The sequence below is a fragment of the Cyclopterus lumpus genome, chromosome 7 (genome assembly GCF_009769545.1).
Source record: "Cyclopterus lumpus isolate fCycLum1 chromosome 7, fCycLum1.pri, whole genome shotgun sequence".
NCBI classification, from domain to species: Eukaryota; Metazoa; Chordata; class Actinopteri; order Perciformes; family Cyclopteridae; genus Cyclopterus; species Cyclopterus lumpus.
Genome location: NC_046972.1, coordinates 13,341,955 through 13,365,437, shown reverse-complemented (window position 1 = coordinate 13,365,437; position 23,483 = coordinate 13,341,955). Strand labels below are relative to the sequence as shown.

Sequence of the window (23,483 nt, the reverse complement as noted above, 5' to 3'; positions counted from 1 at the left end):
TCAGCTTTGCCGCTTCTCTGGGTGTGTTTATGAAGATATGAAATATTCATGGGAACATCATACTCAGTCGTGTGTTTCCACTTTAGATTCAACATATTTGCATTCACAGAGCCATGGAGTAGAGGCCTGAGGCTCACTGGCAGAGGGAAAGCTGCGAAGGAGAGGTAAGAGGAAAGGGGGGATGATAGAGGGAACAAGAGAGGGAGGAAGTGAGGTTATAGGGGTTAAAGTGAGATTGAGAGGGTGGGGGGGAGGGCAGGGTTGGAAGACGAGAGGGCCAGTGGTACAGGGGATGTGAAGAGAAAGGTGGGTGAAATAGTAAGAGGGAGGAAAAGAAAACTGCAGAGTGAGATGGAGAAAGGGATGGATAGAAGGAGGGAGAGGAGGGGGTTGATGGGATTGGTGGTGGGGAGGTGGGAAGGGAGCGGGTGCCTGTGGCGGCAGGTTTTAATCAGTAACAAGATGCCTGTAATGAGATCACTATTTCCCCACATTCAGATTGATGTCATGTGAAGTTTGGTGCCACACCGAGGCAGGCAGGGGATGCAGGGCGAAGGCACACACCCCACTCAAGACACATTGGTGCACACATGTGCAGAAACACAACACACAAATATAGACTTGCTCGCACTTTCTTGGTTAGAGACTTAAACACACATCCTGTGAAATGAAGGAGCTCATTCATCCAGCCTGGCAAAGTGCGCTCATTTAGAGTCCAACCGCCTTGAAGCAAAAACATACACAGAGGAATACTACTCACAGGAAAGTGAGTTACTCATGGCAAAGGAGAAATGTATGTGTTCGGGACCGAAGGACATATACCACTAGGTACTCCTCTAACAAAAACAAATGAGCACAAAGCTTGGAACAGTTAGCGAGAGAGCCAAAAGCTTCTTTTTTTTTCTGCAGAAGGAACTGAGGGAAAAAGAGAGGGGGAGCGGGAGAGAAAATAAAAAGTGTATGTGCACTTATTGTGCATATTTTGGGGTGCATTCAGAGGCTGTCGACACAGCTACCAGCGTGTGTGCCAGCATATGAGCCTATTCCCCAACATGTGTGTCTAATGAAAGGTGAACGGCTCTCCTGTCTATACTTTCCTCAAAAATCAGCAATGATGTCACCATGAACCCATCTTGAACCCACCTCTGTCAAAAAGCATTACTCCGGCCCTCCCTCTCGCTGCCTCGTTTTCTGTTCCACCTCTCCCTCCTTCACACTCCGTTCCTGCCTCTAGAGTTCTTCACTGAGCTCCCATTCTTTTGCTTTCCTCGTTTTCATATTTCCGTATTCTTCAACATTTCCCCTTCTCCCATCTATACCTCTTTTCTTTCTCACTGAGAGCACTCAAAACTCATTTTTTTTGTTGGCAGGCATGGTCTAATTGAATCACCAAAAAGTGCTGCAGTATATGCCAAAAATGCCAGGATGTTCTGATTATTATAAACTTTGTTTAAGCTGTGGTTTGACAAAAAAAAATGCTCTGAGTGCATGAGGGGATGCCAAAAAAAGAAATAGGGGAGAATGCAAATGAAAGAGGGGAGAGGGAAAGAGAGGGAAGGAAGAGAGGGGTGGTGGGGGCAGCGAGAAGGCAGCCAGAGAGCCACATATGGAAGTGATTCTGTAATTACTGCAAATCTGTGAGCTCAAAAGGAAAGGTCTTCTTTTCCATGCCTCCTTCCCCGCACATAAAACTGCCCTTGTGAGAAAGTTGGGCACTAAATACTGAGCAGGAAACATGAAGAGGTTTTCATTTGCTTTTTGCCATTTGGCATGTGGTTGGTATATATTGCATATGTGTAGTATGTTGAGGGTCCCATTTAGCAAATTTCCTTCAGAAAGAAGAACAAAGCCTGTTGATCATTAGGTTAATTCCACAAAGTCTATAACTGGAAAATCGTCTGCATTCTTTACTCATTTGATTTCCTGAGTTTAATCAACCGTCCTGGAAGATAATCTCAAATAAACTGGGGAAGTTCATCCAGATATAAAGTGAAGTGCATGTGTCACTTCACTGGCATCCTCCACTAAAAGCACCAATTCAACAAGGTGCGTGAGGAAAGGGGGCTGTTTGGGCAGAGTTGGAGAGGGGAAGGGGGTTACAGTACAGACAGACAGTGATGAAGACTTTCTTCTAAGCCTCAGGCAACACAGTGCTTTGCAGGTGTGTACTTTGGCAACAACTTCTGTTCTGCTCAGTCACCAAACAGCAGCCTATAATTATCTCGTGCCCTGCCATAACGTGTTCTCATGATGACGGCTCGAGCCTTACACACCCGGATTGACGCAGTTTGAGCTGCGTTTATTCATAGACACATCCAAGGTAACACGGAAGGAGATGATTTATGTAAAGTACACAATCCTACCTTATTCGCCTAGAAGTAGCGTGTGCCTCGGCTTCATAAACGAGCACATTCCCTTCAGAAGTTTGAAACATAAATAATGGATGACAAGCGCATGCACATCGAAGTAGTCTGTGGAGGAGCCAAAACAAAGTCAGGGACAGTCTTCACATGAGTCCTCCACTACAGCACATCAGCTTGTAAAGGCCACGTCAGTTAGCCTCGCGCTTCAGAGATCATCTCAGTCATTTGTCAAATGGTGAGCTGCCAGTCCGTCACTGGGTCTCGGCAGCTCAGGGGCGTCGATGATGGGAGCTAACGTGCGTGGAGATTTTTGGCACTGTGACTCCCCCTAGTGACGGAGAGAAGGAGCGCCTCAAACAAACACACACGTTTACTCAGGAAAATGACAAAACGAGTCAGTCAAGATGTATGTAAATATAGAGCCTATATATCATGCTGCTCCTTGCTTCAAATCATATCCAATATGAGCACAGCAATTGTGTATGTGTTGGTGTGCCTCACATAAGTAAGTAGAAAAGAATAGAGTTAACAAGGTATTAAAGCAATTAATTAATTACTGGATGGAAAGGGGTCAAATATATAAATAGATTATATTACAAATCAAACACTTTTATTATAGCTTTGTAACTAACGTTTCAGTTTTAAAAAGCAGTTTAAGTGTTTAATAAGACCTATTACATTGTTGTTGGTTTTTTAAACACTCTTATTTCGAACCTAATGATAAAAAAAAACTAATAATTGACAAGTGCTGCTTAACACAATATGTATTTTTATTATTTTAAAAACAGTCATTCTGATGATCTGAGACATTCAAGCAACTATGTGTAATTTATTTTATGACACATTTAAATAGTTTGACTAAGTTGAAATTTAATTTTCAAAAGTTGAAATTATTTGTCTGCAATATAACCATTAAAGTCTACTCTTGCATTGAGACTTCTGGGAACATATTTAGTCTCGATAGATAGATCATACTATGCGTCGATGCCATAATGTGTCACTAAGGGGCGCTTTCCACAAGCTGTGCACAGTTGACCTACATCTACACACAGCGTCACACAGCGTCACACGGCATGCTGCAGTTTGTTGCTGACTGAATGTTATAAAACTTTTTGCTGCGCAAACATTTAAAATAGGTGTACAATGGAACACTTTAAAAGCGGTCAACCTCAAGTGCACAGAGTGGGCCTGGTTTTAAAGACCGCAAACACATTCATAAGTGCTAAAATAATACAGGATGTACATTTAAATATAAATGTAAAATATAAATGTTAGCCGACGTTGAGCCTTTGCATTCGGCTCACTCCAGCAGCATGTTGTTGGCGTGAGGTTTAGTTGCCCATCTAGAGTTACTTTGGCACACGGGCTTTAAACTTGACACTTGCTTGTTGTTTGGCATGTGTTTGCCATCTGTTTGCAGTGAGCGCTGCACGTCGTAGAACAAGAAGTCACGGTGACCCACGCCTATTGTCCATGTGCTTCATCCACCAATCTCTCCATCCCTGCACACCGCACGCTGCGTATTTTTGCATAAAATGTGTATCAGTAGGGCAGCGCTCTCCCTGGCACATTCGGAGCGCACATGTAGCGTGCATTGCTTTACTGAACACAGAGCCTAGCACGGTCGAATAAGCGCATCAGACTCCCCTCGGCAGATCCCCGCCAATGAAAAGGCAGAAAAGCGTGAAGGAGAGAGAGGGAGAGGGAGCGAAGGGACTCCGCGAGATACGAAGAGTGAGCCAAATCCCACACAGACATACCACAAGTTGAGCGAATGGACAGGCGGTCACATTTCATAACCACCTGCAAACGTGAGTGAAGTGGGCGTTTGTACAAGTGGGTGTGTATGTCATGCCTGACGCTGTTCGTGGAAATGCTGACTCTCTCTTGGAATTCATGAGAATCTTTGAATCTCTGCACGTGCAACATCACACGCGCTCGAGCCGAGTCGCAATATCCTGAGCACAGAAGGCAACCAGGTATCTTTGAGTAGCCTTTACAACTCGCCTCAGTCAGATCAGAACAGAGCACCACGAGAGATACCTCTAAAATGTACTGGGAGGCAACTTTACGCGCACTGAAGACATTCACCTCACTTCTTCCCATGTTTGCGCTCGATGGAGCAGGTGTTTGATGCAAAGCTCTTTTCGGACTTTCTCCCTTGTCTTCAAAATACTTTTTCTCAAGTCCAGTGACATTCACGATCGTCAATCTTCAAGTCTGCTGAAAGTGATCGACATCCACAAGAGGAATGGATAACAGCCTTGGTGGTGGTAAGATAACATTAACATCATGTTGGACAGCAACTGCTCCATTATATCAGCAATGTTGATTTAGACATGGGGTTTAGTAATGATTAACGAGTCATTGGTTAGTGTGTTCACTCCTGTTGTTTCCATCAGTCAATAGGGGACAATGTAGCTGTGTCTGACTCAAATACACCTTAAAAATATACAATTGTATTTAAAATGTAAGAAATACGTATTTATTATTTGACTGATGGTGTACAACACCTAACGCTCCAATATGTGTATAATTGACTATATGTGACTGAGGTTAGTCATTTTATTGGTTTATGAAAATTCCGTATTTAATGCATTTAACTTGTTTCCAAATTCAATAAAGTATGACTGTACACAAACTTATATGAACAGTATACGCTGCGTTCAAATGTCGAAGGGCAACGCAGGGTTGCATCTCTATACTGACAGATGGCCACTTCCTGTGTCTCTCGTTGAAAACAAACTCACGTGGAGCTACAGTACACTGGCTGTCCCTGTAATCATAATCTTTGAGAGCCAGAGTTTAAACTGTGCACTTTATCATCTCACGGCTGGGAAAAACAATGAACCTTTGTCATAAAGGACGTGTTGGTTTTCATTATCAAGGCCATCGCTTCAGTGCCTGCAGCGTAACAGTTGATAACTGCAGGACTTCCATCCGTTAAGTGGTATTAGGCAGCGCGTTCTCGAGGTCAGCCAAAGGTACACATGCGTTCTGCTTCCCTCTCCTAATTGACAGTGAATCATTTACAAAGCGCAGTCACGCTCCGGCACAGGTGATGGGCGCACCAGGGGCATGCACCGTCAGTGTTCCTCGAATCTGTGGGCAACATAAACCCTCTCACCGAGTTATGACTTTCTATTTATGTTGACAAAGTATTGGCCAGAGTTGTCACGGAACAAGCAATGCAGTTAAATGAGCAATCAGAGATAATAGGTGTAGTATTGGTCAGCCGATAAAGATGAAGGCTGCATGCTGGTGGTGTTTGATGTTCGCAGGATGTTTGGTGTTGTGGTGGAGGGGATTTGGCAATTTCAAATTTTGATTTGATTGTGTTGTTACAGGTAATATAATTGCTTCTTTTCAACTTAAATGGCAGTGAATATTTCCATTAGTTTTGTAATATGTTATTCTTCTCACTGATCTAAATCCAAATGGCCAGCTTGAACTGGTTCCCCTGTTTAATGTTTCAATAAGTTATTGGAATGCACATGACTTCATGTTATTCATGAGGTCGGTATCGTGATCGAAACACAACTTGGAAATATCATAATAACTCATAAAGTCTAGATCAAAAGAGATTGTATGTGTGTGAGTGTGTGTGTGGACACAGAGCCCCAAATGGTCCTGGTTTGGAGGGGTTGCGTGCAAATGGAGAATTTCCCCAAACGCGTTATTTTCATTAATATACATTTGCATTTCTTATATGCCATATAAGGTACAAAATAGACCCACATAGTTAATATGCAGAAATACACTGTCATAACGGGATGACATAATTGGCAGTAACATAACAGTTGGTAGGAGTTTGTGATCGACTGTAGCAGTTTACAGTCCAACAGTTTTGAAAAACTAAAACATCTTCATTGTGCTTATGCGACATGCATGCATTTTAGAATATGTGTTTGCTTAAATCAATATGTTCATGATCTGTGCATCCTCGTCCTCATGTGAAGGGTCAACCCTTTGATGGAAGTCAGTTGTAACAAGTTATTTCTTACATATATATTAGTTTGCTCAGTTCAGCCCAACCCGTTTAGCCTTGGAGGATTGTTTTCCCCAACATGAGAGTTTAGTTGTATGGGAATGTAATGAACCTGGGTCGCTCAGTTGCACTAGGTCTTTAATAATTACATGTTTCTGTCAAATGACAGGGAGATAAAAAGCAGAGCAACTGACTGCATACCTTTGTACACCGTGTCCTCACTCTCGACTACAGTACGTCCCCTCACACTCCCCTGGTGGATGTTTTCTGCAAAGGAATGAGAGACACCGCAGCGGTGCTTCACGTGATCCGGTTTCAAAACTATAGATGCAGCGGCTGGCTGACCGTGCAGGTGGAGCACAGGCAGACTACCCCGCCGCATCGCATGCTGCTCTCTTGGATTTGGCTCTTTCGTTATAAGCCCATGGCGGCCTGTATAGAGGTGCTCCGGCTTCTGGCTGGAAGCGCAGCGTCATGTCTTTCCAGAAGCCCCCTCACGTGTCTTTCCTCCCAAAGCCGCGTGCGACGCGTGAGATCCCCCGGCCCTCCCCCCTCCTCCTGCCGCGTGCCGGGCTCTCGCGGACGCTTCTGTGCTGATGCCGCTTGCGGTGACAGTGAGCTTGGTCAGTGGGTCAGCGATTCAACGCGTTAACTGTTTTCACCCTCGTCACGTGTTCCCGTCTCATGCTCTCTCTCTCTAAACGAAGCCAAATCAGATATAGCGGAGTCGAAACCTTTAGAAGATGCATCTCCCCTGCGGAGAACATCGCACAACCCTGAAAAGTTCTTGTAATATCGACTTTACATAAGCCTGAGTTATACTGAAAACAATAACTGCATTGCTCTAAGGAAGTAATATGCTAATTATAAATGGGCACCTTAACTGTAGCTACATGGAACTCTCTACATGTCCTGCAAGGTGAGCGAGTGAAATAGGAGATGAAGAGCACCAGAGAATCAGGGAGGAGAGGAGGAAAGAGGAGCTGCTGTGCCTGTAAAGTGCACTGCTCACGTTTCTCTGCCTGCCTCCAGTTGCAGGCAGATTAGTGTTTGCACGGGTAGGCTAAGCTTAACATGGGCAGTTCGATATGAATAAAAACATGTCAAACTGCTAGTGGTTTGATATCACGGTCACAATAAATGTAGAAGAAGGCAATGTTTATCGACATTATATCAATTGTATTAACCTTACTACTGTGCTACTCAGGTTTTATAACCCCCATCATGAAAGCAGATTATAAAAGTGACTGCTAATTAGAGTTTACAGCAGTGTCTCTAGGGGTCATTCATAAACACTTACTGTACATACTGTACACTTACTGAGTTTTCAGGTATGCAATGTGTCCGGGTGGAGTGGGGGTTGGGCCATGACTGTGTCTGCATGTAAACTTAGGAGGAGGTGAGGCTCGGGCCTGTTGTCTTTGGCTCTGGCATGACTCACATCCAACACATGCTGGGTGAGGGATTATCTACACATTATAGCTCAAATATGTACAGCAAAACACACATCAACACAAGGAAAGGCCTATGCTGCACTTCTGCGTGATTTCCATCCACAAGGCTGCATGTGTTGGTTAAACCAGAGCCCACATGTTGGATGTTGGAAGTTATCATTTGCCAATTATGAATTAAGATTTACATTTGACCAATATTTGTTTAGATTATTTTGTATAAATCTATTTCCCTCTGTCATTCTGAGACGTCTCTCTTGTGGACTGTAGGCGAGTAGTTGTAAGTATGAGTTACAACAGCCAGTCCATACAGTTGAGGCTTTTCCGTTTGCAAACACGTGACTCACGTCCTCCAACCACTGTGGCGCATGAACAGCAGCGGCTCAGACTTGCTGCCAACAGCTTCCCCGTCAGCATGTGTTTGTAAACACAGATATGACTTCAGATTGTTGTGCATTTCCACACGAGACTGCGGCTTTGGTTCGGGCAGTAACCGCGTCAGGAGTGCGGCATGTGAGGCGGCGGTCAGGTGTCGCGCAGTTAGCTGGCGCTGGGCACGCTGCCAGGGGAGCGAGGCTATTATTGGAGCGGAGGAGGCAGCAGACCCCGCAGACCGTGTGAGGCCGTGTCTCAGCTCATCCGCGACGCATGGCTAGAGAGAGAGAGAGACACGCACAACTTCAGAAACTACCACATTGTAACGACAACCTATTGACATGGTGCCTATATAAATAGCGCATAATTATCATGGCGCAGGAATTCTTTGACAAAAGTAGCGCTTCGTTGCTGCTCCCTGCCGTATTTTTAGCGCCCACTTTATCTGCTTGAGCGCAAAGGATGAAGCAACGACCCATCACATGTTTCACTGGTGACCAGAACTTATGCAACATCACATCGCATCCAGTGTACAGTGTAGCGTAACGGTTTATAGGATGGCCAACTTGAATTCATGATACAACTTAATTAGTTTAATTCAGCCATTTGCTTACAAAATAATGATTAAATGGCGAAATACTTTATTTAATAATGCCCCTTCTCATCAATATCAAAATGTCATGAGCTTGAACTCTTGGCTCAGAGGTCTGATGTTCTCCATTCTTTCCCTTGTCTCCAGGAGTCATCCTGTACGCAGGGTCCTCTGGCACTTCAAGCCCCAGCCCTGGCAGCCCCTCCAGTGGGTACCAGACACAGTCACCTTCTTCACCCTCCCAGCCCTCATCTCCAGAGGAGGTTACTTTCACAGAGATTGGGGCGTTTAAACATCAGGCAGCTGGGTGCACCACCCCTTCCTCTAAACTGATATTCCAGTTCCCAGAGGTCTACAGTGCCCCCGCAGCGGCAGCCACTCCTCAGCACACCTATGCGCATCCCATCGCAGGAAAGAGGCCATGCGGTTTCACAGGAACGTTCACAAGTAAGTGTTTCCTCTTTGTCGATATGCATGAAGATTTAGACCTTCATTTGCATTTCTGGAGTTCATCTAACTGTCTCTTGACCCTTCTTCAGAGACGGGTGGAATGGTTATGCTTTGCAAAGTCTGTGGGGACATTGCATCTGGTTTCCACTATGGAGTGCATGCATGTGAGGGTTGCAAGGTAAGCCCCTGAAAAGAATCATGTGGAGTGATTCCATACTGTGTTGGCTTTAGTGCACCATGTGTTTGTTTTTTTTGTCCCAGGGTTTTTTCCGCCGGAGCATCCAGCAGAACATCAACTACAAGATGTGTGTCAAGAATGAGAACTGTCTGATCATGCGCATGAACCGCAACCGGTGTCAGCACTGCCGCTTCAAGAAATGCCTCTCTGTTGGCATGTCAAGAGATGGTGAGACATCCTGACTTTTTTCTTTTTTAATGAGAGGCCCTCGTGCAGTTCTGCCAGAGTGCCACCGTGCTATGATTAACCAAACCTGCGGGGAAATAGGCTGCCCGAGAGAGGCACAGTGCTCATATGTAGGTCTGTGTGAAAAATGTAATGCTTTGTCTTTTGAGGTCATCGTGCCAGTAGCTCAGCCTCTCACTTCATCAGCAGACCTACACCTGTCTTGCTCTTCTCTTGTGTCCCTCACTGCATTGCCAAAGAGTAACATCAGGCCTTGTTTCACTCTCTTAAGTTTCTAAGTGTCTTTCTCATGCCCTCTGCAGCATACACAATACTCTTTCCTCTATGTTCTTGTTCAGTACAGCCCCCTCCTCCTCCTCAAACCCACCATGTTCCCTCTCAGACAATGATTTATGAGAAGAGGAGCCTTGAAGTCCCCGAAGCTATCTATCATTTGGAAAACTGCAGCAAACACAGGAATTATTTTAGGAAATTGGAACGGGGTCAACTTGATTACCTTGTGTATGCCCATAGAACATCTTACTGCCATTAATGTGGGATATGGCAACAATTAAGCAAGGGATGCATTACAAAGTGAGTCGTTGTGACAGACTTTATCAGGCGTGATGCTCTCATCACCGAGTTTAAGTTCTTATAGCGGAACACTGATTGATCGCCCATCATCACGGATTAAGAAAACAGGTGGGCTGACCTAGAAAAACAATACAGAACTGCGCCTATAGTGTACGCGTACGTAATGACCTACTTGGTGTAGTTTGCCTGCCTTCTTCTTCTCAGTAGGGTTTCTGTTTATCTCCACCCTCCAGTACTCTGCATTGCCCAATATATCTAGCAAAGAGGTGTGTGTTATTTCTGCATGTGCTTGACACTTCTGGTGCACAGAGAAAATAGGGTGGGAATATACGAATAGGAGTACAAAGAGTCAGGTCGACCCTTTTTCGAGGCAATTTTCTAAAACAATAAGGACCACAACCTAGAAACCCCTTTTTGCTCTCCTTTCAATCATTACGAAAACAGGAAAACCGCAGGCAACTGCCTGCAGACCACAATAAATAGTACACCCTCATTTCACAGCAGGCAGCTGTGTGACGTTGGCTCTGCAATATATTGACACTAATAAGTCCATTGGCATGATGGCACACTTTTCTTCCTCCAACCAGAGCATCATTTGCTTTTTTTTTTAACCATGATGAAAGCGATTCATCTCATGCCACATTATTGACCTCATCTTCATCAAAAGATCCGGCTGGCAATGAACAGATTTACGTATCTTTGATAAACAGCAATAACTGTGCATATTACTGGGTCAAGTAAATCACCTCACGTTACCCAACACTGCGACTTTGTGTTTTCATGTTAAATGCTTTTGTTTAACATATGAGAATAACAGTATATTGCCTCCAAAAATTATTGCTGCCAGACACATTTTATTCATGCAAAAGTCTTTGATGCTGTACCAGCGCACCTTTTCTGACTTATCTAACAACACCTTGCACACACACACACACGCTCACTTTCCATGCATCACCGTCTCTCATGTCAGTCCTTTTCATGTTCTCACTACTGTCTTTGCAACTCATTTCAAGCCTACCTCTCTCATCCTCCCTCTTACATACTCAGTGCCAGTGACGTCACGTTGCTCCACTGCCCTACTTACATATGGAGAGAGGGAGCGGGAGAGGAAGGACATGGGTGGATAGAGGAGAGGGTGAGGCAGATGGTAGCAGGGGGTCTATAAATAGCCTCGCAGCTGATAGTTACTGTGGGAAGACAGATGGGGATATAGGTGATTCATATGATTCTCCTTGAAATCCTTCACCACTTAAGGATATTTCATGCTTTTGATGTATGCGTATCAAAGGGTGTAATAGGTAATGTTTTACAACGCTCAGCTTCAATTTCTAGCCAGCGTAATTAACAGTGGCAGTCCTGTCTTTCCTAAATGGCTCGGACCTGGGTGTCATTTTATTGCTGCATCTTGATCATTTTAGGTAATTTCAGAAATGATTCTAAGCAAACAAAACATATCCAGTGTAAATGTCCATGTTGTCACAATGACTGAAAGCTGATCCATCCTCCCTGCTTTTGTCTTCTCCAGCTGTGCGTTTTGGCCGCATCCCCAAGAGAGAGAAGCAGCGACTTCTGGATGAGATGCAAAGCTACATGAACAGCCTAAATGAGTCGGCGGAAATGGACATGGACTCACCTCCAGTGAGGGAGACTCTGAGTAGCCCAGAAGATGGCCACTCAAAAGAGGCCATTGGGGCCATCACCAGAGCCTACCGCGATATCTTCACCAGCAGCAACAGCCATGAGAGAGCAGCCAAGACTGCAAGCATCAGCACCAACAATAATGCGTCTCCCTTTTCTCAGGATGCCAGTTTTACCCAAGTCTCCACTCACCCCACCTCCAACCCGAGTTATCAGTCTTGCCCCGTTGCGTCTGCAACTCTTGGCCCAGTTGCCCCTAATGACAACCAACCTACATTCCTCAATGTGGACAACAATTGCTACAGCTACTTAGTGTCAGCAAATCAGAATCATGATCAGTCTAACAGTACAACCTCTCAAAAAGGCCACTCTGCCAATGATAACAGTTTTTGCAATGCAGGAAGTACCCAAAATCAGCCCACCTGCCCATGGAAATTAGCTTCAGGAGCTAAAGTGCTGGTAAGTGCAGGAAGCAAACTAAAACAGATCAAGACTTGGTGACATATCTTATCTGACAAACCACTTATGATTCTTTCTGTGTCCTTTTTTTCTTTCCCAAAGGCCTGTCCTCTCAATGCGTGGCCTGTATCAGGGGCAGATCGCACGAGTCAGGAGATATGGGAATCCTTCTCGCAGTGTTTCACTCCTGCTGTCAAGGAGGTGGTAGAGTTTGCCAAGGGCATTCCAGGATTTCAGGAGCTTAGCCAACAAGACCAGGTCATGCTGCTCAAATCAGGCACCTTCCAGGTAATGACATACATGTTTAGATGAGTTGTTTAAGATATGTGGCTCCTTCTTTGTGATTCCAAATGTATTATTGGTTTTAGTATTTGTCTCCAACTTATTTTTGTTTCTGTTCTTTTGCTCTGTGTTTAGGTTCTGATGGTTAGGTTCTGTACCTTGTTCAATGCTGACGATCGAACAGTGACTTTCCTGAATGGCCAAACTTACCCCCTGTCCACCCTGCGGGCCTTGGGCATGGGCTCTCTGCTGGACGCAATGTTTGATTTCAGTGAAAGGCTGAGCTCCTTGGGGCTCGAGCCTGATGAAATGGCCCTCTTTATGGCCGTGGTGCTGGTCTCTGCAGGTGAGAGGTGCACTCTTTACTTAATGTGTGTGACATTTGTTCATGGACCAATAATGTAGTAACTGTGTCTGTCAACCACTCACACTGGTCTCCCTCTGTGCTCCACAGATTGTTCTGGCATCACAGACATGTGGGCTGTGGAGCAGCTACAGGAAGGTCTGATCCGTGCCCTGCGGTCACTGATCACTCGCCGCCGCCCAGATGACACAACTCTCTTTCCCAAACTCCTCCTGCTCCTGCCCGACCTGCGCACCCTGAACAATCTGCACGCCGACAAACTGTTGGCCTTTCGCATCGACCCTTGAGCAGAGGCTTGTTTATGGAGCACACCTCCACAAACTGTTTTACAGAGAAATATACAGGACACCAGAGACACACACACACACACGACCACCTTGAAAATTGAGGAAAAAATGTATTGTGCAATCTGAGGAGTGGTTTTAAAAAAGATGAATGAGGGCAGTAGTGAACATATTTTTGACTCACTATTAATCTTCATGCTATGTTTTGGGATAAATAAAGATACAACCACAACACCTCTTGAGAGACATTGTTCCAGTAAAAAATAAATAATGGCCATGTAGACTTAGTGTTACCTTTTTGTGCACTTGCTCATTATATCCAGTAAGAATAAAAGCCAGTTCACTTCTGTTTATTACTTAAGCCGTACAATAATCGACAGGCAGCAGCTGAAAGACAGTTATTATTTAGGGATCATTAGGAGATTATCGACAGTCAGTCTGTGTTTAAGAGATTGGGAACCTGTATATAATACATAGCAAAATCAGAAATATTAACGTAATTATGTATCACTCTTTCACAAACATACCATCTGTATTAGTGGAATGAGACCACTATTTTAATGGGTCACTTGTACACAATAGGATGCATTCTGTCTGAAAAAATGGCCCACTTTGGTTTTAAATGTCAACTTCATAAGTCAATGGCATTTTATTTTATCTCAAAAAAACATTGTGTCTGCGTCATTATACTATATGACAGATGGACTGGTTGAGATGCATGTATGACATATTGGGTTTTGTAGTTCTTTTGTTTATTTTTGTTGTAAATATTTTGTTACCCTAATGTTTATGTATCAAGGACTAAATTGATGTGATAGATCGGACAGATCAGTTTGGTATTAAAAAGAATGTACTGTCCTTCCTGCAATTGATGTGGGTTTGGCCATGCCAAAGGGGCGTGGCACAGGACAATAAGTAGTCGAGTTTCTCAGACGGCTTGGACGAAATTCCCGCTATCAGATGATGTAACCAACCAGCATAATCCCTGACATCACAAGCACTCACTCCAAATGCACCCTTCCTCTGCCCCCAATGTTTGTCATACAAACAAAAGAGATATTTTTGGGGTAAGAGATCTTATTTGATTGGTCTTCTCACTATTTGCTAGTTTGATTGTGGCTGATTGAGCACATCTTATACATTTTGTAAATCTTTATTCCTAAATAGAAATGTTAAAATTATATAAACTTTGAATGATGTATTAATCCGCTTGTGTGTCCCTCTTTTGTGTCCATTCGGTAAAAATGCAGTAATGAAGATGTAGTCAGGAACAGTATTAAAAAAACACACACACACAGCTTTGTACATCTCCACTACATATATTTGGCAACCACCGTTACTAGTTACTCTGCGGATTAAGATTCCACATGAAAAAACACGATGACCTTATAAAATATAATACATTGTAAAGATAGCAGATACTGGTTCTTAATCGTGTGACCCTTTTACACCATAGTGGCACCTAATAATGAAGCCGTTTAATAATGATTAACCCGCTGCAACTAAAAGTGTGCTCTGGCACATGGAAAAAAAAAAGTAAGTGGCATTATCAGGTTGTGTTCACTCTATGAGGGGTGATTGCCTTCAACGCTAAAAATCTAGGTCAGCCAGAGTACATCAACATAGTTCATTATCATCATAGCATGTTGTGCACATCAGTATGTGAGACGATTTTCCCCCTCAGGAACTAATTATACTACTTCAAATAGCAGACTATAAATCATTTAAATGAATCAAATACGAGTGGACTGGCCCTCTGAGAAAGTTACAACGAGGGATGTCTGGACACGTGAAACAACTTTCTCCTACCCCTGGAAATCAGAAAGCGAAGCAGTGACGCCACCTTGTGGTGAAATAATGGATCCCGGAAGTGAATGGTGTGTTTGCCACCGTAGCTCATCACACACCATCACTGTGTTATGTTGTGTCCGTCGTGTGGCTAATATGGGAATGCTGTCAAATGTCACGGGAGGATATCATGTCACTAACGAGGAAAGTCTATGGTAGGATAGTGACGCAGATCACAGAGAACGCATGTATCTTAACGTCGGCAGCTCGTGAGCTACCGTTAGCACGTGACGTGAGGCACTGCTCAGCGATATACGTGTTTTAAGTAAACAAAACGGAATGGTCGCAAGTCAGGCTTTCCGCCATTAATGAAGGTAACGCGCACGGCCCTGTAACGGGCTTGTTGATGAGTAACGTCAGTCAACTAACTTGTATTCCTCAAAGTCAAAGCGTGTTAGCAAAGCTAGCTCCCGGACAACATGGATAATAACGGCGACGCTCTTCTTTCTGTGCTTCTTGTTCACCATTTGTCTCCACAGGTGCTGAGAGATAGAAGGAAGAGATTCGAAAACGCACCAGGACCTCGGCTTTGACCTCCAGCGGGTGCCGTACATCGCACCATGTTGGTGACAGCGTATCTTGCCATCATCGTCCTGCTCGCCCTATGTGTTGGCCTCGAGCTCACAGCACGCCGTCTCGTCCCACCTCAGTCTACTCCGACTGCTGCGGCCAACCCGGCTTTCCGTCGCTTCCAGAGTGTATTCCTCCGCGCATACCTGTTGGCGTTGTGGGCGGACTGGCTCCAGGGTCCTTACCTCTACAAACTCTACCGTCACTACAGCTTCTTGGAATCCCAAATAGCCATCTTATATGTATGTGGCCTGGCCTCCTGCATTCTGTTTGCTCCCTTTTCAGGCTGGCTCCCTCAAGTCTTGGGTCGCAGACAGTCTTGTCTTCTGTTCTGCCTGTCCTACTCTGCTTGTTGTCTCACCAAGCTGTCCACAGACTACTTTGTTTTGATTTTGGGTCGGATCCTGGGGGGTCTGTCCACATCCCTGCTCACCACCACATTTGAAGCCTGGTACGTGCACCGTCATGTAGACATCCACGATTTCCCCAAGGAGTGGATCCCCAGTACCTTCACCAAAGCTGCAACCTGGAATCATGGGCTCGCTGTGGGAGCAGGGCTGGTGTCAAACTTGCTGGCTGAATGGCTCCATTTGGGGCCGGTGGCTCCGTTTCTCCTGGCTGTGCCCTGCTTGGTGTGCTGTGGCTGGGTGGTGCTAACCGACTGGGGCAAAGAAGAGGCTGAAGACGGTGCTCAAGAAGACAAACAGAAACTGCCTTTTGGCACTCCGAATGGAGGAGTGAGCCGTTTGTCGGCGAGGGCCCGTTTCTCACGCAGCTGCCATGATGGGTTGCGCTGCCTGCTGTCAGACAGGAGAGTCATGCTCTTAGGTGGAGTGCAGGCCCTGTTTGAAAGTGTCCTTTACATTTTTGTTTTCCTGTGGACTCCGGTACTGGACCCTCATGGGCCTCCTTTGGGAATAGTGTTCTCTTGCCTGATGGCTGCCAGCATGGCCGGCTCCTTGCTGTACCGCGTAGCCACCTCCACACGCTATCATCTCCAGCCTGGCCATGTTCTCTGCCTGGCTGTGCTGATGGCCTTCTTCTCCCTCTTCATGCTGACCTTCTCCACTGCCCCAGGCCAACCTAGACCTCATGAATCCTTTCTGGCCTTCCTGCTGCTGGAGCTGGCCTGTGGGCTCTATTTCCCTGCAGTCAGCTTTCTCCAGGGCAGGGTGATCCCAGAAGAGAAGCGGGCTAGTGTGATGGCCTGGTTCAGACTGCCTCTGCACCTGCTGGCCTGCCTAGGGCTGCTGGCACTTCATGGGGAGATATCAGGAACAGGTGGCGGGGAGGAAGGTAACGGCACCAGACGCATGTTTGGAGGATGTGCAGTTATGATGCTGGCAGCTTTGATGGCTGTAGTCAGTCTGTTTACTCTCGGCAGAAATGACACAGACCTGAGACTGGAAGGAACTAGAGACGAGGGGGAGATGGACTGAGGACATGGACCACTTATTAATATATGCTTGACTGGTTTTGAATGTAACGTGCTTGTTTAGTGCGACTAAAAGTAGAGACCTCATGCGTTTCCAATGATCATAAGTGTATAGTTTGCCAAATGCATCACTGAAGGAAATCAAAGACTGGGGGGGTGTTGGTAGATAAATATTTAGATACATTTTATTTTTTATATGTTACTGTGTTGCTACTCTGTTGTTGTTTTTTGAGGAGAGACTTTTACTGATCCTGTCTGTGTGGGGCTGCTTTGGGAACATAGCCATATCTACTGTCATTTGTCAAGTTAACTGCTTGAATGTCCAAAACTCCTGTATGAAACTATTCCAGAGAACACAGTATTGCCTCATTGTGTGCACCTTCAGGGAGATGAGGTGATGTGTTTGGCGCAATATAATTAATTTAATTTTTGGCAGTATCTCCATGAGGATCAGTACTAGACGTTCCATTATTTGTTTAAAAACAGACATGAAAAGAGTTCAATTAACGAAATAAGTTAATGGCTAGCATGTACGTCAGTTCTTGCAATACTTCTGTATGTTTTCTTTTTCTGAGTCTGTCCTTTTATTGAAAAGAGAAATCTACAGTTTGTTGGTTTTACTGCATTAATGCTTTTCTGCATCATCTTTTTGGATATTTTCTCATCTTATCTGTGATCTTTACACTTTTAAATAAAAGGGTACATATTGTACATAATAGTTTTGTTGGATATAACTGGAATTTGTTTGTGGGCCATATGGATGTTTTATAATATGTATTCAGTAGTATCATTTTGGGACTCTCGTAACGGCCTTTGCAGGCATCCATCCTCCCATTTTTCCTGCTGCTGTGGTACAGTCCTAGTTTTTCTCTATGGCGCAGCTTCACCTAGATGCTGCTAGAACGTCCCTCTTTGGGTGAGGGAGGGGTATCTGCACGAGTCTTAACTGCGTTGTTTGGGGATTACATCACAAGTGTCCAGTCTGAGCAGGAAAGAAGAGCACTATCAATCTGAGGTCCTTTCCCACCACATTCAGTGCTTCAGCTAGACTTTGCAAGAACCACCTTATTAATAAGGACGCAGACAGCAGAGCACCATTGACTGGCTGGCATACAGAACAAGACAACCAACTACAGGACGCAACAGACATCCATCATGACGAAGGGAAAGGTATGGGTTTGCTTTAATGTAATTCAGTTATTGTTTTTGTCCTTTATTATTTGTGACGATTCAAACTGATGTGCGTATCTACTCCATCCCGTTAGTCTCACTATTGTGACATGCTTTTCAACCGCTTACCACCAGATGGTGATATATGAGGATCAGCACGAGACGTTCCATCATGTTTAAAAACAGACATGAAAATAGTTAATGACTATGTATATGTCAGTTCTTGCAATACTTATGTTATTGAAGAACTCAAACTTGGGTAGTGTATTTTAATAACTAGTTCCATGTCCTGCATTGTAGTAGCATTTTGTATTCGGGCTGAAAATATATTTGTTGCGATGTTTGTAAGCGGTTGCGAGTCACCTGCATTTTTTTTTGGAATGAAATGCGTCACAGGCTGGTTGATCGTATTGCGTCACAATGACGGCCCATTTCTTTCTGTGATGGAAAGCTACCGTCTGCGAGTCACTTTGTGCCCAATGTCGACCAAATGGTAAAAACGGTGTCGAGTGGTTATTAACTCAATTGTGACATCGCCGTTGAATATTTAATGCTTAACGAGCACCCGATGCTGTGCTCCCGGGGCTCACGTCAGTCAGCTGTGCCGCTGCTGCGTAACAGCTGGACCGGTCAACAGTGAGAGGCACACCAGCTGTCATGAGCCTGGGAAACGGTTTCAAGTGAATTAGTTGGAGTTAGCTATATTAGAGATGAACCAGTTGATGTGTCGAAGTGTGGATGGGAAGGCTTTCACTGATGTCAGCTCCAGTTGCATGCGTCATTTATGGACACTGAACCTATGTAGATATCAGTATATTTTTACGATGACAATAAACATCCTTATGAAGTGTATGGTATGTACTGAAAGAAGCTGAACTGTCAGTTGACGAGTGAAGCACTCGGTGTGTAAGTAATTGTAGGCCTTCGCGAGGAAAACATGTGGACTCCCTGCTGAAACGTCTATAAAATATGATATCATATTTAAGTGATTTATAATGCAATACAACACTGTTCAACAGTTAATTAATGTTGATAGCCTACTTTCATTTTCTAATCTGGAAAAGCTCCTACAATATGACTCACTTGACTCCTGAATATGCATTATCCAGTGTGATTCTTTGCACCATAAATGTTATATCATGATACTTTAAGTGAGTATGTGTTATATCACACTAAGTAACAAGGTACTTTGCTGACACTCTGGTGCCTTAAGCATGTGCAAGCAACACTGTGTCTGAAACCTTTCAGTTTTCCTTCTTTTTGTTGGGATCTTTAGCATTTTGATTCGCCCTCATCTTAAATGTGTAAGAGACTAATCTGAAAATGTGACAACTTGTTCATCTTGTGTGCTTCTGTACCAGCTGTCACTAGCAAACAAGGCCTCCAATGGCTCCAGTGTTGAAGCTTTAGTGTCACCAACTCCTCCCAGCTATGAGGAAGCCACTGCAGGTACAGCAACACATTATCCTCCTGTATTTGATCATAAAGTTAGTGTGCCATTATCTTCAACAAATACATTTGGTAATGTTTTCTTGTGTTTTGGGATAGTGTGGTGGGATTAGAGAAGTATATGTTGACTGTCATGCATATAGAGCTTAACCACCAAAAAGTCCTAAATAAGTGTGTTGTCTAGGCACCAGTGCTCCTTGCTACAATGACGTTGAGACACTCACAGAGTTCAACTGGGATGATCGCAACATCAGGAGGATCTTTATCCGGAAGGTATCAAAAAGCTTTATTGATCTCTGTTGGGAGTGCATCACTGACCATTTACCTCAAATGCATATTGTTATACTTTAAAGTCCTGCTCAGCACACACAGTACCATGTACAATTATGCAATAGTTGTCATTTCTTTCTTTCAGGTGTACGCCATCTTGATGATCCAGCTCTTGGTGACTCTCGCGATTGTGGCTATTTTCACATTCTGGTGAGTGTAAGGCCAATCTTTTTTTAATCGTCTCTCATGTGTAACAATATTGAACAAGTAATTATTGGTAGTGATCTTACTTCAGACTGTGTTCCTTTTAGTGACCCAGTGAAAGACTACATTCAAAGTAACCCCAGCTGGTACTGGGCGTCTTAGTAAGTAACAGGTTGAGGGGGTCCCAACTCAATATACACAGTTACTCTGTACATTTTTCCATCGAACTAAACATCTAACCATGTTTCTGTTGTTTACCAGTGCTGTGTTCTTTGTCACATATCTGACCCTATCTTGCTGCTCGGCACCAAGGTAAGTTAAAACTTCTCAGAATGAAATGCACATCATCAACAAAACAACAACAACAACCAAACAGTGTTGTGACTCCAAACCTTACTCTACTTACTCCTACAGGAGACGGTTCCCATGGAATTTGATTCTGCTCTGCATCTTTGTAAGTATAAGGCACATGTTACAAGTTGTTCATGTATAGACATGCTTTTTATGAGCAGTGTTTTCAAAACAAATCATTCATGAACAATATGTTTTACTAACTTTCACACCACAAATAATTGTAAGTTGACAGCTAAAATGATCTAGAACTAATTTATTGATATATTTTATAACATGTAATGTTTTCCTGTCATGCCTTGTCTAAAGAGATGTTAACAGATACCTGCAGTTGTACATGACTATAATATGTTCTGTTGCAGACCCTCTCACTCTCCTACATGACAGGGATGTTGTCCAGGTACACTATTATGCTTGCTCACGGTTTTATGTCATAGTCATGCTTTGTCTCTTTCGGCTTTACACTCTCCTTCGCTAGCATGATGGCATTTGCATCCAGATAATAATAATAATAATAATAATAATAATACTTTGAATTTATATAGCGCATTTCTAGACACTCAAAGACGCTTAATGATAAGGCAGCAATGTATTTTCTTTACAGTATGTGAGGTTGTATGTGCAGCCATTACTGTAGGCCAATATACAACTGTGTTGTGTATTCTGTTTGAAATTTCTTGAAGCATTTTCAGTAAGTTGTCTTTGCGTGTTTCTTGTTTGAATAGCTTCTATAACACCAAGTCAGTGGTGATGTGTCTGGGCATCACAGCAGCAGTCTGTCTCCTGGTTACAGTCTTCAGCTTCCAAACTAAGGTGAGAAATTTTTTTTCCTTTACTGTACTTCATATATTATTTGTTATTCTGTATGCATGAATGAGAGTGAAAATCATTCTCATGTCAGCTTTTACACGCTGTTGGATTAACAGGTTTGATTTCATGTGCTTTCCTCATCTAGTTTGATGTGACATCCTACCAAGGCGTGCTCTTTGTCTTCTGCATGGTCATGTTCCTCTCTGGACTGGTGCTGACACTCGTCCTTCCCTTTCAATATGTAAGTATGACTGTCAAATACGGCAGTTACATCAGTTGTGTCATGTAAGACTACAATGTGGAAGATTTTCACACAATGAGGATATAGATCAGTCAAATGCAGATGTTAAGTTAAAGTCTGACAAACTAATCATGTAATCTTTGCCCTTTAGGTACCCTGGTTGGATGCCACCTACGCTGTCCTCGGAGCCATACTGTTTACAATGGTACGGGTACATATACACTGTCAAGCCATTACCAGTAGTCAACAATGTATGACCATTTCTATCAGAATCAGAAATAAACAGAATGATGTCTTACCGTTTTATTTTCTGTTGCAGTTTTTGGCTTTTGACACTCAGCTCCTCATGGGGAACAAACGCTACAGCATGAGTCCAGAGGAGTACGTCTTTGCCTCTCTCAACATCTACCTAGATATCATCTACATTTTCTCCTTCTTCCTCCAAATCTTCGGAACCAAACAAGAGTAAACCATCGTGCCACCTTTCTTATCTGTAAGGGACGGAGATCTAGGCAGACATGATTTAGATGACAATGCTTCCAAATGTAACAGCTTTATTTTTTGCCCGATACTGTTAAGGCCACAAATAGTTTGTGATTCTCTTGTACAGCTATACATTTACATAGATGTATGTCAGTGTTCACATCCAAAATGTCTACAGACTTCCCCACCTCTCTAGCATGTTGTGAACCCACACCACATTATGGTATTAGCTTACTAGCTTTACCAGCAAGAAACAATCAGTGATCTCATTTATCGTATAGAAAAAAACATACTGTGAGTGTTTATCTGAAGTTCTATGGGTGTTTTCATGTCCATACCTGCTTAGATATCACAAATGTCCTGCAACAAATAGATGTCAGTGCTCTTTGAGAGGTATGTGATCTATGACACATTATGCATGACTCTTAAAAAGCTCTAACTATGCCAATTTTAGTCATCACATCACTGGGCTATTATTGTTGTTGGTGATGTAATGACTGAAAGCACAAAAAAGCACAAAAAAAGACTTCCCGTGTTTTCAAGCATATCCAATGTTGTCTCAATACTGTGAATTACAAGAAACCCCATGCTTTTTTGGGGGGGATAGGTGGCCTGTTCGTTTTTTTTTAGCTTTTGAATTACAATTTAGAAAAATTATTCTATGAATTTGTGATATTGTTACTCATTTCTGACTTGATTTGTTCCTCATATTTACTGTATTCTGTATGGTCTGTGTTTTGGTTTTACTCCATTTAGCTCTGAGGCTGTCATTCATTGCACTCCCATTGTTATGTTGTTTACTAGTAGTATATAATTTGTTTATTATGTGTGTTAGAACCTGAAATGTTTTAAATGAAGATTGTGTATACATTTTTTTTTCATGAGACATTTAGTTTGCGCAAAGATTGACTTGGTATTATTTAAACGTATTAATTTGGTCTTAAGTGGTTTCACATGATAATCAAATATAAAGATGACAGTGCCATACATGCATACATTTACTGTAACTTTTGGAAGAGGCCTGTTTTTTTATGGAAGGGCTTGAAAGCTATATTTCATGACATTTGAAGTTTATTTTTTTATGACAGAATGATATATTTCAGATAGTCTGTGATATAAAATTGTGAGTTTGAAGCTTTATGAATTCACAAGTCATCTAAAGTGGCCTTGGACTACCTTCATGTGATGATATTGACTCAGTATATTGTTTTTTAGAGCACCCTGCATTTAACTGACACATTGGTGTTACTGTATTGATTTAATAAAGGGTGAATGTGTCTGAATGGACATGTCTCTGATTTAATAAGTAATAATATGCCTGAACACTTCTACATTACCTTTTAATAGCATTACCTTTCCTCTGTTAATCTTGAAACACAAAAATAATTTAAGAAATATTTTATTATGCC

General features: G+C 43.2%; 4 protein-coding genes across 6 annotated transcripts in view; 3 read left to right on the top strand and 1 right to left on the bottom strand.

Annotated features, from left to right (window-relative positions):
- rarga (retinoic acid receptor gamma a) overlaps nucleotides 1-2,552 on the bottom strand; it is a 41,064-nt gene extending 38,512 nt beyond the window's left edge. Inside the window, exon 1 of the mRNA XM_034537639.1 lies at nucleotides 2,364-2,552. The gene's annotated coding sequence lies outside the window, so the exon portion shown is untranslated. The remainder of the gene's footprint in view (nucleotides 1-2,363) is intronic.
- A 1,398-nt stretch (nucleotides 2,553-3,950) lies between these two features.
- On the top strand, nucleotides 3,951-14,448 carry nr1d4a (nuclear receptor subfamily 1, group D, member 4a). 2 transcript variants are annotated; one of them, XM_034537637.1, is made up of 8 exons: nucleotides 3,951-4,636; nucleotides 8,917-9,216; nucleotides 9,309-9,397; nucleotides 9,481-9,625; nucleotides 11,742-12,313; nucleotides 12,416-12,601; nucleotides 12,731-12,941; nucleotides 13,050-14,448. In XM_034537637.1, the coding sequence occupies exons 1-8, from the start codon at nucleotides 4,615-4,617 to the stop codon at nucleotides 13,244-13,246; spliced, it is 1,722 nt and encodes a 573-aa protein (XP_034393528.1). In that variant the 5' UTR covers nucleotides 3,951-4,614; the 3' UTR covers nucleotides 13,247-14,448. The 2 variants fall into 2 exon arrangements, with proteins under 2 accessions (XP_034393528.1, XP_034393527.1); XM_034537636.1 differs by lacking the exon at nucleotides 3,951-4,636 and adding an exon at nucleotides 8,519-8,670.
- Nucleotides 14,449-15,084: 636 nt separating this feature from the next.
- mfsd5 (major facilitator superfamily domain containing 5) lies at nucleotides 15,085-17,814 on the top strand. Of its 2 annotated transcripts, none has more exons than XM_034538061.1 (2): nucleotides 15,085-15,246; nucleotides 15,571-17,814. In XM_034538061.1, the coding sequence occupies exon 2, from the start codon at nucleotides 15,652-15,654 to the stop codon at nucleotides 17,098-17,100; it is 1,449 nt and encodes a 482-aa protein (XP_034393952.1). In that variant the 5' UTR covers nucleotides 15,085-15,246; nucleotides 15,571-15,651; the 3' UTR covers nucleotides 17,101-17,814. The 2 variants fall into 2 exon arrangements, with proteins under 2 accessions (XP_034393952.1, XP_034393951.1); XM_034538060.1 differs by having other exon boundaries at nucleotides 15,093-15,405.
- A 183-nt stretch (nucleotides 17,815-17,997) lies between these two features.
- LOC117734088 (protein lifeguard 2-like) lies at nucleotides 17,998-23,361 on the top strand. The gene is made up of 12 exons (XM_034538161.1): nucleotides 17,998-18,266; nucleotides 19,628-19,715; nucleotides 19,900-19,988; nucleotides 20,131-20,195; nucleotides 20,297-20,350; nucleotides 20,451-20,501; nucleotides 20,604-20,643; nucleotides 20,903-20,940; nucleotides 21,266-21,353; nucleotides 21,496-21,591; nucleotides 21,743-21,796; nucleotides 21,911-23,361. Exons 1-12 carry the CDS (start codon nucleotides 18,252-18,254, stop codon nucleotides 22,058-22,060), a joined length of 828 nt encoding a protein of 275 aa, XP_034394052.1. The 5' UTR covers nucleotides 17,998-18,251; the 3' UTR covers nucleotides 22,061-23,361.
- The last annotated feature ends 122 nt before the right edge of the window (nucleotides 23,362-23,483 follow it).

Coding starts and splice junctions, on each gene's coding strand:
- nr1d4a (XM_034537636.1), top strand. CDS start 8,640: ATGAAGCAACGACCCATCACATGTTTCACTG. Junction 8,671..8,916: donor ACCCATCACATGTTTCACTG/GTGACCAGAACT, acceptor CCTTGTCTCCAG/GAGTCATCCTGTACGCAGGG. Junction 12,602..12,730: donor TCAAATCAGGCACCTTCCAG/GTAATGACATAC, acceptor CTCTGTGTTTAG/GTTCTGATGGTTAGGTTCTG.
- mfsd5 (XM_034538061.1), top strand. CDS start 15,652: ATGTTGGTGACAGCGTATCTTGCCATCATCGTCCTGCTCGCCCTATGT.
- LOC117734088 (XM_034538161.1), top strand. Junction 20,196..20,296: donor GTGGCTATTTTCACATTCTG/GTGAGTGTAAGG, acceptor TGTTCCTTTTAG/TGACCCAGTGAAAGACTACA. Junction 20,351..20,450: donor AGCTGGTACTGGGCGTCTTA/GTAAGTAACAGG, acceptor GTTGTTTACCAG/TGCTGTGTTCTTTGTCACAT.